The 13,590-nt window shown below is 57.4% G+C and overlaps 1 protein-coding gene and 1 long non-coding RNA gene across 2 annotated transcripts; one reads left to right on the top strand and one right to left on the bottom strand.

Annotated features, from left to right (window-relative positions):
• Positions 1–5,580: 5,580 nt before the first annotated feature.
• MSX1 (msh homeobox 1) lies at positions 5,581–9,861 on the top strand. The gene is made up of 2 exons (XM_027971179.2): positions 5,581–6,282; positions 8,679–9,861. Exons 1-2 carry the CDS (start codon positions 5,814–5,816, stop codon positions 9,119–9,121), a joined length of 912 nt encoding a protein of 303 aa, XP_027826980.1. The 5' UTR covers positions 5,581–5,813; the 3' UTR covers positions 9,122–9,861.
• Positions 8,737–13,211, bottom strand: LOC132660018 (uncharacterized). The gene is made up of 3 exons (XR_009601166.1): positions 12,704–13,211; positions 10,694–11,081; positions 8,737–10,169 (listed from the first exon to the last, which is right to left on the bottom strand). It is a non-coding gene; the product is annotated as an uncharacterized LOC132660018 (long non-coding RNA).
• Between the last annotated feature and the right edge of the window lie 379 nt (positions 13,212–13,590).

Below are 13,590 nucleotides of genomic sequence, written 5' to 3'. Positions count from 1 at the left end.
GCAAGGCCGCCCATGCCATCCCATGTCCTCCTGCAGGAGAGGAACTGGCAAGCCCTGAGGAAGGGTCCAGACCCCCCAGCCCACCCGGGATGCCTGAGATGTGCTCAAAGCGCTGGGAACCTGCCACTATGCGGCGGAGTCCCTTGGTGTGGCCTCTTCCGGAGAGCCAACAGCATTATCTGATCTGAGGAACAGAGTACCCATTTTAAAGCCGACAAATCCAGGCTCAGGAAAGAAAAAAAAGTCCTCGGCCTTTGATTGGTGTATCAGCTCGCAGTCCAGATGTCTTTTCTCTGAAAGACCTGAGATTCTCTACATTTAATAAATTCATGGGAAAACTGGACAGTTTTCAAAATTCTAGAAGGCGGTGGGGAGTGGGGAGTGGAGCCGCAGGAGAGAAGTGTAGTAAGTGATGGACCAAAATCCATTTCCCGGATTGAGGGAGGCGGTGCCATCAAATCCTAACAGCACCCTCTGGGTTTCAGAGCATCTCCTCTTTTGAAAGCTCCCTGAGACAGACTGCCGCAGAGTGAAAAGAGTGGATTCGGGGCTCAGACCCACCCGTGTCCAGATCCTGGCGCCACTGCTACCTAGCTGTGTGACCCTGGGCAAGATACTTAGCCACTCTGATTCTATTCTCTCATCTGGAAATAGTGGGAAAGCCTATAATAATACCTATCTCCCAAAGTAAAGAGGATTAAATCGGATGAAGTTTGTGAAACCTCTGACAAGAGTCCTGACACCCAGCTCAAAAAAAGTCAATTCTCTTCCTCCCACTCCTTCCACCCCCCTGCCCCTCCAGGCCCCTACCGGAACTGAGATGGGGCCCTCGGTGGGCAGAGCCTGGAGGTGGGGGCGGGGGGTGGGTGGAGGGGACGGGAAGGGCTAGCCTTCTTTAGCCCAGGGTGGGCAGAGCCAGGATGGAAGATGTTTGGTCGGCCCCTGGAGCCTCGGGGTCTGCCTGACATCTCTGGGCTTAAATAACCGTGCGCCTTTGTTATTCGTCGGCAGCAAAGTGGTTCGTTACGCCTGATTGGTCTAATTGCTTTGAAATGGGATATATTATCTATAATTATAGAGCTCTAGGAGGAGCCGGCCGGCCTCCGCTTTCATCTTCCCCAAGTGCACCCTCATGTCGCGATCACATTAATTTGGGCCATTTGAAAGGGGGGCCCACTCTCTCCCCCGCAGATCTACACCCCTCACCCTCTTCCGAATTTAAAGACACAAGGAAGCCCAAGCCCGATGGGGGGAAAGAAGGAAGGGGGAGGGGATGGAAGGGCGGGAAGGGGAAGAAGCAGGGAATCGGACTTGTCGATTTCTCTCTGGTGCCGCGTAAAATGCACTGCACTTGGGCCGCCCAAGTGGGGCCCGCTTAAGCGGAGGAATAGCAAGAAGAAGAAAATATTTTTTACAACCATTTTTTTTTAAACTTCGAATTAAAAAGGGCACCAAAACTCTTAAAAGGCGTAAGTTCTGCCCAGGTCCCAGGCAAGCAGAAAGCTTTTTTTGCTCCGCATCTGTGCTGTGGATATTCAGGCAATAGCTGAAGACTCCCTCGAGTTCTGAGCTCTCCAGTGTCTTTCTCTGGAAAGCTGTGAACTCTTCCCAAAGGATTCCATCAGTGACTCCCAGTTTCCCAAACCTCTGACTCCCAGCCGCTCACTTCTAGGAGACAGAGGCCAACAGGCGGGAGAACTAGGGTCGGGAGGCCCCCCTCCGCAGGTTGGGGGATCCCCTGGTCGTGCTTTCTGTCTACTTGTCAACCCGCCTCCATCCCCATGACAAAATACCGCCCCCCTCGTCCCCCTCCATCGCCCTCCTGAAGATTGGTGAATTCCCACCAAAATAAATCGTTCCGGGTAATCGGTTTTCATAGCACATTCATTCTATTAAAGAGGACTGTTTGGGGCTTGCTAATTGCCGGGGGATCCCACTGAGCTGCACATTTTTTAAAAATGCACGCGGGACTCCTGGGTCGAGGCCACAAAATGCATTGGGAAACGGGGGAGGGGCGTAAACAAAAACCCGACGGAGGTGACAACGAATGCCAGAAGTGAGGGATCTTGCTGCGGGCTCTTCGAACCCGCCGCGCCAACACCCAGATAAAGACGGCGGTCTCTAAAACGGGATGCCTCGCCAAAGGAATCTTTGCCCACGAGGAGGCGGGGCGGGGTGGGGGGGGAGTGCTAAAAACATCACTTTTCTTCGGCCGCCACACAGTCCTATAAAATAGGCGTGGGGGGGGGGCTTATTGAGGGAGAGAAAGGGGATGAACACCACCACCACCAGTTGCCCAGAGAGTGGCTGCAGGACAAGCCGTCTTTAGGATCCGAAACGCGGAGGTGCTCCCAGCTGGGGCGCGGGGAGTGTTTTAAGATGCCTGGGAACAAGGGGAGAAGGAGCGAGGCTGGAGGGGAGGGGAGCGGAGTACGACAGCATGGAAGCCGAACGCCAGTCCCCGAGCTTTATCTGCGGCGAGCCAGCCCTGCCCTTGCCAGGCATGAATTACAGCCCGGCTTTCTGGGCTGCTGCGGCGACGCCGAGAAATGCCGGCAGTAGAAGCGCCCGGGGGCTAGTGCTGGCGGCGAGATAACAGGCGCAGCCCCCCGGCCCTGTCAGCTCTTGGAAACTGCCAACCGGGAAATCCGAAAAGGCCCAAACAAAAAATCAACGCAGAGAAGGCGCTCTGTCACTAACCCCCAACGTGTGCCCTTCCTTCCTCGGAAACCACACGCCCCGGGAGACAGATATTTTGTTCCTTTCCTCAAAGTCCCTTCTCTGAGACTGTGGGCATCGTTTCCCCTACCCCGCAGCTCAGGGGAGGATCGGTGGGAGATCCCGGCGCGATTCCGAGCACGGATTCCACATGGAATCCACGGCTCGGCACCCCTTTTCCTCCGCAGACATTCTTCCCGCCGTTTCCGAGCCAGAGGATGCACGAACCCAGGCCGAACCTAAAAAAAAAGAGGCCATGGGGTTCGGGCCGGGCTCGCGAAACCCAGGGGCCGGCGGCAGGGCCCTGGGCTGCGGGCGCAGGCGGTTTGCTCCCAGGAGGCGGGGGCGCGCGACTTCAAGGGCCCCTGCGCCGGCTGCTGCCTTTGATCGGGCCGCCGCTGGCGCCTAAAAACAACATCCTCGTCTGCCTATTAGGCGCGCTGAGGGATCGTGACAGATTGTTTATCCCCGCAATTAGCGATGCGGCCCTTCTCCCGCCGCCCGGCCGTCCGGCCCGCGGCCTGACCTGGACTGGCTGCACCGGCCGGACACAGCTTTGAGCCCCCTCTGCGCCTCGCACCTGGACTTTCGGGGTTCGAGCCCCAGCTCCGCCCTAAAGCCCTAAAGCAGGGGGGGGGGGGTGGTGGTGGTGGTGGTGGCCTTATCAGGCGGACTCCAAGGGGGTACTCCTTTGAAGTTGTTTTTGCTGGTGTGCATTTTCTAGTGAGAAAGTTCTGAGATATAGCAGATTTTCAAAGTGATCTGGAAACCAAACTTTTTGAGATGGGAGCCGAGGGAGGGCGGAACAAAAGCAAGTCCCAAAAGAAAGTCGCACTGATCAATCTGAAAAGGTTGACCTAAACAGCCTAGGGGCCTCGGTTGTCTCTCCTTCTCGAACCCTAGTGCAGAATAAGATTCCCGCGAGCCTGTCCCAGGGAGAGGTTAATTGGAAATGCGGGTGATAGAAGTTGGTCATCCCGACTGGGAGCCTCGCGGAGTGTCAGTTCCTATAATTCTAAAGTGGGAGTATATGGCCTTTCATCCTTGAACCCTCAAGCAACCCTCCGGGGCCTAGGTTTCCCGGCCTGGAAGAAGGACTCCATTCTCCTGTCTCCCCCAGGGGTCCCCTGTCTTTAGAAAGGCCGCATCGGTGCGCCGCGCCTCCAGCTGGGCCAGACGCGAGCTGGAGGCCCTAAGCCCTTCCCAGGGCTTGGGAGTGCAGGAGGTCTGCAGAGGCGGCGTGAATTGCACAGACGCGAGGATATTCCCTAACCCGCCCCGGGCCTTAAACTTCGTGGAGCCTGCGGACTTCTGCGAGGCTGCCAATCTCCCCGGCGTTCGCATCCCGACCCCTCCCGCCAGACCCCGGACGCCGTCCAGGTAATAAAGTTCCCGCTCTAGTAATTCATTTTCCTTAATCTGGACGCCCCTAATCTACAGCTTTTACTGCGCCCAGTTAAAAGGCGAGGGAATTCGCTGTCCCTCCGCGGTCGGATAATTACCCCTAAATGGCCACAGCAGCCCCTTGTGTTTCCTGGAGATTAGAACCCCGCAGCCATCAATGGCCGGTGCCGGTGAGCCGCCAATCACCGCCGCCAGCTCCCGGGGAGCCGCCGGCCTGGGCCCCCGGATAAGAGGCCATAAAGAGGAGGCGCAGAAAACCGCGGGGCCACGATGCGAGTTTGTGTAGATCTTACGTCTCCGCACACCGCCCCCCCCCCCAACTCATGTTCCCCTCATTTTAAACAGCAAAAATAAAAATCACGTTTCCTCCGAAATTGGCAGCATAAAAGTTCTCATACCCAGCGTGGAGGAAGGATCCATCCCTGGAAGTGTCCTCATTTCTTCGCCCTCTCTCCCAAATGTACCCCCACACCTCCCTAACCCCCCTAGATCAGATCCAGAGATGGAGAATTATCATTGTTTCTGCGGACACGCGATCGAGGTCACATTAAGGCCAGGTCAGTGTTTTGGGGTCGTTTCTGTTGGTTTTATATTCAGTAACTTCTTTATCAAAACGACCGGCTCCTTCCCGCAGCCGGTAGCCAGTGTAGGTGTTGTAATCACACCCCACCCCAGCCCCTAAAGCTCACAGCGAGAAACTCGATTATGCATTCCAGATAACATAATGCATTCTTATTCTTAACATCCGTAGCACCACGCGAAAGTGGCTTCTTAGGCAAACTTCAGTCCAGCACTTCGAAGACAAAGGCCCACTTTTACGCAGAGGTAAAGTTTTGAAGATTGAAACAGAAGAAAATGAAGGTGTTTACAGAATAAATTAATGTTATGTCTTTCTACTATAATAAATAAGCCTGCAGGGTTTTTTTTTTTTTTAAACTATAAAGACAATATACAAGAAATGACTTCAACTCCAACTATCGTGGTAAAGAGGGAAACCATCCTCCACTATCCACTAGGGAGAAACACAAGCAACTGACACAAGAGAAAGGTAAGGGGGAGGTAGGGAGAGAAACAGGAAAGGAATAGAGGGAAAAAAGGGAGAAGTTGGAAAGAAGGGAGATGAGGGAAAGGGAGGAAGGGGGTAGAGCAGAAGAGAAGCATAGAGCACAAGGGGAAATCCCCCAGGAACACAGAAAAATAAGAGACCCAGGGGGACCCACACGGGGACAGGCGGCACGGGCTGTAGCTCGGAGCAAAGTTTTTCCGGCTCCCACTCCCCTCCTCTGCCCTCCTGGGGCCCGGGCCCAGCCCCACGCGCCCCGAGGCCCAGCGCGCCTCGGGGCAAGTCCGCCCGAGCGGGGCCCAATGGGTCGCGCCGGACCCTCCCCCTCGCGCGCTGATTGGCCGCCGCCGCGCTGGCCTCGCCTTATTAACAAGTTCTCTGGGGAGCGGCGGCCCGACCCGGAGCCGGCTGGTGAGCCCGAGAACTCCGCCTGCGCGGCGGCGCCAGCGGATAACCAGGCCCGGAGCGCCGGAGCTGGCCTTCTGGGGAGGGGCGGGAGGCGCGCGCGATAGAGCCCGCCCGGCCCGGGCCCCGGACGCTCCCAGAGGCCGACCGCGCTCCCAGCACGCCCGAAGCTCATGCCCGGCGGCTGGCCCGAGCTGCGGCTGGAGGGGGGGCCCGGCTCTGCATGGCCCCGGCTGCTGACATGACTTCTTTGCCACTCGGTGTCAAAGTGGAGGACTCCGCCTTCGGCAAGCCGGCGGGGGGCGGCGGGGGCCAGACCCCCAGCACCACTGCGGCCACGGCGGCCGCCATGGGCGCAGACGAGGAGGGGGCCAAGCCCAAAGTGTCCCCTTCGCTCCTGCCCTTCAGCGTGGAAGCGCTCATGGCCGATCACAGGAAGCCCGGGGCGAAGGACAGCGTCCTGGCGGCCTCCGAGGGCGCACAGGCGGCGGGCGGCTCCGCGCAGCCTCTAGGTGCCCGGCCCGGGTCGTTGGGCGCCCCGGATGCGCCGTCCTCGCCGCGGCCGCTCGGCCATTTCTCGGTGGGAGGACTCCTCAAACTGCCAGAAGATGCGCTGGTCAAAGCCGAGAGCCCCGAGAAACCCGAGAGGACCCCGTGGATGCAGAATCCCCGCTTCTCCCCGCCCCCGGCCAGTGAGTAGCCAGAACCCAGGCTGCGGGGGAGGGGGGCGGCGGGGGTGTGGGACCCGAGGGCGCCAGGCCGCGCTCCGGCGCCTGTTTGTCTCCGGCGTCTGCGTACCTGCGGCCGGGTACCTGGAGCCGGTGCTGCAGATGGGTGGTCGAGGAGCACGGGGCGAGGGGGCGTCGACCCCTCTCCCCACTCCCACCCAGAAGAGGGTTCGAGGCCTGGCCCAGGTCCAGCTCTCGGGCCACCTTCTCGGGCTCCTCGCCTTGTCCAGGCGACGCTGCGGGTAGGAGTTCACTTGTAGGACACTAGTGTCTGGGCACCTTCTCCTCGGGCCCCCACCAAACGACCCCAGGAGTCTCGGCTGGCTCCTCTGTCAGACCCTAAGCCCTGTTACTTCGCCGTTACCCCAACGGGTGGGTTCGAAGAGTGCGGGACATCTTTACAGAGCAGAGTTTCACTTTCTCATCGTAGAAGCCTGGTGCGCCCCCCTCCCCTTCTCCACATCCACCCACCAGAGTATTTCTTTGCCCACTCTGTTTCCGAAGCTCTCGCAAAATTCCCCCCTCCCCCGCCCCCTTCGTGTTTCAGGTAGATACTTGGTGCTCAAGGTGGATGGATCATTTAGGGGGAGGAGGCGAAGCGCTCAGGTTCCAGTGGAGGGGGCGGGGCACCGTCAATTAGTGGGAGGCGCCCCCTCCAACATGATCGGGAGCTCCCTAATGTCTCGGGCTGGGTGGTGGAAGCGGACTCCAGCCGCCAAAGGCCCCTTCGGGGTCGTTCCGAGGCCTTGCGGCCCCGGGGCTTCTCTGCCCAGCGAACTCACTCGGAGATATTTCAGGAGCACGGGAAATTCCCAAGTTTTCCTCGTTTCCTCCGATTATTTGGTGCGGCATAATAGCAACCCGAATTCAATGGCGTGATGCTGAGGAATGATTTTTATCGGGGGATTAAACGTCTTTGAAAGGCCAGCCCCTCCCTGGGCCTAATGGCCGGAGAAGGTGGCCTAGCGCTGGGCTGTTAACTACCGAAGGGTGTGACGTTTCCCTCGGCGCCCGCCCCTCGGGTGGCCCGGCGGAAAGCGAGTCGGGGGCCAACTGCTTCCCGGACTCTCAATGGTCTCGACCAGGGAAGAAGGGGGGATGTTAACACCAGTTTTCATTTGACTCACATCCTGGTGACCTGAGAGCCCAGAGGATTTTTTTTTAAAGCATTCCAAAAAGAAAATTGCATAATTAGGCAAAACCCGCCTGGTGAAAACATTCTCTAGATTTGAATTCACTTCTCCCCCAGTGAAGCTGCTGCGTAGGCAAAGCGACCCTTCCAGGACTTAAGAATTCTTTTCAGGCCTGGATCCTGACCCAAAGTCGGGGTGATCTCTGTTGTCCTGGGAATAATTGTGTTCCACGTTTTTAACCAGGCGGCAGCTGCTGGGTGTGGCAGGCGTTGACTCGGCCAGTCGACCCTGTCCCGGGCTGCATGAGCCCTCTGCCAAGGTGTTAACTCACCGCCCATCCTTGAGGGTATATTTTGAAGCCGTAAGTAAAAAGGCAGCTGGGCACCAGCAGCGTGGATCCCTGTGGACTGGAGCACTGGTCGAGGAGAAGCCATTGCATTCTGCCCTTAACACGCATGCATATGAGCGAGACCAGAGGCCAAGGAGCTGGGCGTGGAACAGGCCTAGAGCACAAGTGAAACAATCAAAAGAAGCACCATTAAAAGCAAGCCCCGGACTGTGGCACATTTTTATATTTGAGATTGTCAGCCATGGTGTGACATTCGTGACATCCGGCGTTGCTCCACCTCTGGCCATCGAGGCCAGAGCTTAGAATAGTCACTAAGTCCTGCCCGACTCTTTGCGACCCCATGGACCGCACTGTTGTGAGTGAAAGAGTGTGGGATTGGGAGATCTGGGTTTTCAGCCACAGAACGGCCTATCCCCAGGCGCTGAGCACTTGGTGGGCACAGATGACAAATGTTTAGCTAATGCCTAAAATTAAATATGATCTCGGGTGCAGGCCTCTTTCTGTGCATTTCATCGTCCTGTTAATATCCACCCATCCCAACGTGAGTGGTGGTGGGAGGAGGCCTTCCTAAGCAGCCACTTAGATTTAAGGGCTGTTTGCCTCTTCCCAGTTATATCGGGCTTTGAACACGGCTGAGCTTTACCTGGAAGCTTCGTTTCCTCATTTGCAAAAGGTAGGCAAGAAGGTCTACCCTGTGGGCCGGCGGTGGGAGCTGGAGAAGACGTTTTCCAAGTGCCTCTCCAGGAGGGCGCCTGGCGCCGAGGTGCTCGACGCAAATGAATAGCGCGGGCGTTGTTACTGATTATTATTCCCACTTCGGGGCGGATGGCGTGCCACTTTCTTAACCCTCTGCATTTCTGTCTCTCTCGGCCCCTCAGGGCGGCTGAGCCCTCCGGCCTGCACCCTGCGCAAGCACAAGACCAACCGCAAGCCGCGGACGCCCTTCACCACCGCCCAGCTGCTGGCGCTGGAGCGCAAGTTCCGCCAGAAGCAGTACCTGTCCATCGCCGAGCGCGCCGAGTTCTCCAGCTCGCTCAGCCTCACCGAGACGCAGGTGAAGATCTGGTTTCAGAACCGCCGCGCCAAGGCCAAGAGACTGCAGGAGGCCGAGCTGGAGAAGCTGAAGATGGCCGCTAAACCCATGTTGCCCCCCGCAGCCTTCGGCCTCTCCTTCCCACTCGGAGGCCCTGCCGCCGTAGCAGCCGCCGCGGGCGCTTCGCTCTACGGGGCCTCTGGCCCTTTCCAGCGCGCCGCGCTGCCGGTGGCGCCCGTGGGACTCTACACAGCCCACGTCGGCTACAGCATGTACCACCTGACATAGAAGGCCCAGGGTTGCCTACCTAGGGTGCCAGCCGATCCCTCCAGCAAGCAGCAGGAGCCTTCCCACGAAGTGCTCCCCTGTTCAGCACCACCTGGCACCTTCTCTTTAACCCCCGCACTGCTCTGGTTTGTCCTCCGTTGCTACTGGAGTTCACTCTCTGAAGCCTGATTCCCTCCCCCAAAGTGGCCGGGAGGGTTCCATGACACTCCTCTAGAAGCTATATCTATCCCTTCGAGTTACAGATGGGGGAACAGAGGGCAGAGAGGTTTCCAAAGGTATCCACAGTCCCCAGCAGAGTTAGTGGTTGGACCAGATCTAGAGGCCATGCCTCCTGTCCTAACACCTGGCAGGAAAAAGCACAGAGAAATTTCATGTTTGAAGATTTTGGAAATGAGAACAGTTGGGGAGAAAGAGAAGAACTGCAGGAGAGGCAGATCCTGGGTCTTGCCACCGGAAAACTTTAAAAGAACTTCAACAGTAAAACATTTGCTTTTTTGGGGGTGGGGGGGAGTGATACACAGATGCGTGACAAAGGTAGGTTGAAGGGACCTCTCTCTTACCAGTACCAGAAAGAAACTGTAAAATAAAAATTAAAAACTTCTGTTTCTATTTAACAGTACATTTGGGTGGCTCTCAAGATTCCCTTTGGAAGGGACTGTTGTAATATACTGTATATTTGAAATTTTATTATCATTTATATTATAGCTATATTTGTTAAATAAATTAATTTTAAGCTACAAGATATTATCTCCTCATTCGTTTAGTCTTTTAATTTTGCTCCTTGCCATCTCTTCACATGTAGGGTTGCTTTTCAGTTTGGTAGTAGTTTGGTGCCAGCAACTTTTCAAAGGTGACAACAATATTCAGGGACAGGGGGGTGCCCTTTTGAACACACAAGACAGATCTGCCTTAGCAAAGTCAAGTGGAGAATTGAAGCAATTACCTTGGATAATTAGGCTCAATTTTCCAATTCACTTTAAGCTGAAATCGACACTTGTTCAGGTGACCCATAACCGACTCTTTTCTTTTTTCTCCCCTTTTAACCCGTCTATGAAAACAAAGAGAATCACCCAAATGGTTTGATGACTGCAGACAGCTAATCCAGACAATTCCCACCCCCGCAAACCTGTTTTTCCCACAGGAGGCCAGGTGGGGGATGGAGAGGCATCGCTTTCCTTCCCTTAAATCACCCCGCCGCTGTCGCCAGTGTAGACGCGGTTTGAGGAACTAATTTTGAGGCTGCCAGAATGTGAGTGCCTTCCCTATTGCGACCCCTTTAAAAATTGTTTGCTGAAAACGCAGGGCAACCATACACTAAGCGCCGTGGGGTGTCCTTCGCATGAGCCTTGCCTACAAACTGGTTTTTCTTATATATAGTAGGTTATATTCAGGCTACCAGAATATATTTGAACAAGCGCCAAGTTTAGCCTTCCGGGGGCAATTTTGCTAGCATGTTGAAGGCAGAAAAGGATCTCTAGTAAATAAAGCCTACTATGTTCCAGGAGCTGCTCTGTTCTCCTTCGAGTTTGGGGCCCTGACTTAATTCTCCCCAGATCAGGGCTCCCCACTCACCTCCACCTCTGTCCGGCTGTGGGGGCGTCTCCAAGTTCCATGACAGGGCAGCCCCGGGCAACCTTCTCGAGGAGGAAGCCAGGAGACCAAGGGCTGTCAGAACCCGAAGTACCTGACGTTGCACGCGGGGAGGGTGCAGATAAGAGACCGGCTATGATGTGGGGAGGAAACCTGGGACACACTACGCCGGCTTCTAGCCCCAGGGGGAGGTTGGCCTCGGAATTCCAAGAGCGCTCGGGGTGGTTCGCACGCACCCGGGGCGGGCTCTCAGCTGGTGCCGGCGAGTTCCGAGGTACCCTGCGTCTTGGATCTTTCGATCTACGTAGCTCTGACAAAGGCTGTGTCCCGCGGCTGGGGCTACAGTCTGAACTTGTCACCACTCCCTTCCCTAAGAAAAGAAAGTTCCAATGATCAGGCAGTGGGGGGTGGGGGTCCCTGGCCTCTGGGCTTACAAGTATGGCCCGAATTGGTCCTCTTCATCCCCAAGAGAGGGTAGTGATATCTAAAAATGTCTCAGACTCCGGCGCCCACGCGGCCCCTTAAAAGCTCTTAGGTACATCACTATTTCTTGCAGACACGGGAAAAATGTTTACCCCCCGCATAAACTCAGCATCCCGAGTGACCTCGCGCGGGACACCCGGGCTTCCACACATCTGAGTTTCTTTCTGAAACTCCCCCGGCCACTCTCCTATATTGGGGGTTTGTACTGAACTTGAAGTCAGAGAAACCCATTGGTTGATGCTAGCTGCCTGACTCTGGGTAGGGAAGATCACTCTATTCCTCAGTTTCCTCATCTGCAAAATGGGCCTGGGAATCCTTCCCTTGCCCCCGGGATTTTGGGGACGTGCCAACGAGCCCCTGCGTGGGAGGGCGCCCCGGTTATGCCGAGAAGATCTGAATCTTCTCAGCTCACGGTGCGTCGGCCACACCGGAATGTTTTCCACTCGTGAGGGAGAGGGGAATGGCAGGGCGGGATCGGGTGTCTCCCGCGGCCCGAGCTCACCGGCCTCCTGGCTCCTCGAAACTTGGCAATTTAGGGTCGAGGCAAACTTAGAGCTACATAATTGCAGTAATGAGCAACGGCTCGAGCTCGGCAGACGCGCAGAGGCTCCAGCCTGGCGGTAGCTGCAGGCGAGGCGGGCGCGCCCCCTTCCCCCACTCAGAGCCTCTGCTTGTTTGGAACCGACCGCCGCCCTGCGACCCCCGCCCGCGCCCGCCTGCGCGCGCGCCCCAGCCCTGCTGCGGGCCTTGGGTCTCTGTTTCCTTTCTCTCCTATGTACCCTGTTCCCCCCATTTTTGTCTTCTTTCGTTCAGCCCCTTCTTTGCACCGCTTTTTGTTTCTGGATTTCCTCCCTCCATAGGGAGTGCACACATAAGGTGCTCAATAAATGGTTGCTGGATCAGGAGGGTGCTCTGCTCTGGGGTGAGGACCTGAGACAGATTCAGCCGGGTCCGGCGGGAATTCGAGGCGAGACGGGGGCACTGCCTCCTGTCCAGCCCAGCCCTTGGAACGCAGTTGCTTGTTTATCAAGTGAGGACGGAGTGGGCTGGGGTTCCCGCATCCGGTCCTCTGTGGATCAATTTCCTTCCCCGGCAGGAAACTTGGGATCAATCACAATGGAGTCGCCACCTACCTCGTTTAGAGGTTGTGATGGAGGAGGAGCCAGCGCTTAACGCAGCCTACTGTGTGCTGAAGTTCCGGAGCGCACCACCTTCCCCACGCTTCCCAACAAATTTAGATTTTTTGTTTTTTTAAACAAGGATTCAGAGAGGTTACGCGGTTTTCCCAAGGTCACACAGCCAATAAAGGGGAGAACAGGGATTCCGAACACAGATTCCCACTCGGGGATCCATGCTTTTCCGGTACTGCCCGGCTCCCTTTCGTTGAGGGTCCCACAGTGCCGGGCCAGCAATTTGGGTCTGGGAAAACCCGCCCCTCAGAACTCGGGCCCTAGCTCTCCGAATTTAACTCCTAGCCCTGACCCTTGGGGATCAGGAGGGACGCCTCACCTGCCCTGCACAATGTCTGTGAAGGCGTTTTCGTTTTGTTGAGGAGACATAAGTCTCGGTCAGCAAAAACTCCGCTCCTGACCGCTCTGGCGAGACCAAAGCCCGCGGTGTGGAAGCCAGCGAACTGAGATTACGGGGCGGCAGGAGACCTGGGACTCTCCTAGCTCTGGCTGCAGGCCGGCGGGGCCTGGGCGGTCAGGGACTCTGCGAGGCTGGAGAGGGGCTGGAGAGTGCGCGCTAAGAGCGCTTGGTGCGAGGTTCCCTTCGCTCTCTGACCCGCGTCCGAAGGCCCAGCTAGCACAGGAGACTCAATGAAGACATTCACGAAGCACGAGGCCGGAGTCTTGAGTGCGAGTCCTACAGCCCATGAGGCTGGTCCGGGCCGCGCACCGACCGCTGCCCCTGAGTGACCCCCGGCGCGGAGGAGAGGCCGACCCGGCCCCGGCTGGCGCCCCGCCTGGAGCCCTCGGGGGCGCAGTGGGAAGCAGCAAGGAGAGGCCGCGGCCGCCTTTCAACTTGGCGGCTGGCGCCGGCCTGGCCGAGCCCCCGGGGCCGTGCGGCCTCCCCGGCTCCGTCCCCGCCCCTCTCAGCCGCTCACACCGCGGCCGGGCCGGGACACTTCCCCACCCCGCCGCTGGCCGCCCGGGGAAACACCTTAGCCTTCCCTCCGTCCCTGGTCCATCCTCCAGGGCACCCGGGCGTGCTCCCCACTCCAGACTCTGGGATTTCTTGCCGCTTCACTCAGCTCCCACGGTCGCACCCCTGCTCCACGCCTTCGGCGACCCTCTCATCAGCCCGGCCGGCCTCCTCCGCAGCGCCCTCCCGCGGCCCCGGGGCCCCACAGCCCCTGCTCTGGCAGCGCTGGTTGGTGCCTGACGCCCGGCCAG

Source organism: Ovis aries, chromosome 6 (assembly GCF_016772045.2).
Source record: "Ovis aries strain OAR_USU_Benz2616 breed Rambouillet chromosome 6, ARS-UI_Ramb_v3.0, whole genome shotgun sequence".
NCBI classification, from domain to species: Eukaryota; Metazoa; Chordata; class Mammalia; order Artiodactyla; family Bovidae; genus Ovis; species Ovis aries.
The sequence above is the reverse complement of the archived record's forward strand: the minus strand, read 5'-3'. Positions and strand labels throughout refer to the sequence as shown.